Source organism: Vigna unguiculata, chromosome 10, assembly GCF_004118075.2.
Source record: "Vigna unguiculata cultivar IT97K-499-35 chromosome 10, ASM411807v1, whole genome shotgun sequence".
Taxonomy (NCBI): Eukaryota; Viridiplantae; Streptophyta; class Magnoliopsida; order Fabales; family Fabaceae; genus Vigna; species Vigna unguiculata.
The window spans coordinates 17967155-17967936 of record NC_040288.1 but is presented as its reverse complement, the minus strand read 5'-3'; the positions used below and the strand labels follow the sequence as shown (position 1 = coordinate 17967936).

The 782-nt window shown below is 39.8% G+C and overlaps 1 protein-coding gene across 1 annotated transcript; it reads left to right on the top strand.

Moving 5' to 3' along the window:
- The first annotated feature begins 386 nt into the window (after positions 1-386).
- Positions 387-782, top strand: LOC114165325 (uncharacterized mitochondrial protein AtMg00860-like). Its single transcript, XM_028049973.1, has one exon. It carries the CDS (start codon positions 387-389, stop codon positions 780-782), a length of 396 nt encoding a protein of 131 aa, XP_027905774.1.

Genomic DNA, 782 nt, shown 5'->3' with positions numbered 1-782 from the left:
GGGGGTGACAATTTTGTGTTGATTATCGTGCCTTAAACAAACTTACTGTACCAGACAAGTTTCCAATACCCGTCATAGATGAACTTCTAGATGAATTGCGAGGAGCTCAAGTTTTTTCTAAGCTAGATCTTAAACCTGCATGAAGGAGGAAGATATCCCTAAGACAGCCTTTAGAACGCATGAAGGACATTATGAGTTTTTTGTTATGCCATTTGGACTCACTAATGTCGCCTCTACATTTCAAGCTCTCATGAATCAGGTGTTGAATCCATATTTGCGAAAGTTTGCTTTAGTCTTCTTTGATGATATACTCATTTTTAGCAAGAGTGAGTTGTCATTATGAGCATGTGAGAACGGTATTAAATTCTCTAAGAAAACATGGCTTAATGGTGAACAAGAAGAAATGCTCTTTTGGGAGGGGAAGCATTGAATATCTAGGACATGTCATTTCAGGCCAAGGAGTGGCTGCTAATCCTGCCAAGATAAAAGCCATGGTGGAATGGCTAATCCCTAAAGACGTGAAGGGATTAAGAGGCTTCCTAGGCCTCACAGGTTATTACAGAAAATTTGTTAAAGGATATGGCAAAATAGCATGGCCCCTAACTCAACAATTAAAGAAAGATAAATTCCAATGGAATGATTATGCACAAGTGGCATTCGAGAATTTGAAAAAAGCTATGACTCAAGTGCCCGTTCTTGCTGTCCCAGATTTTGACAGAATTTTTGTGGTGGAGACAAATGCATCTAGGAAGGGGATTGGAGCGGTGTTGATGCAGGAATGA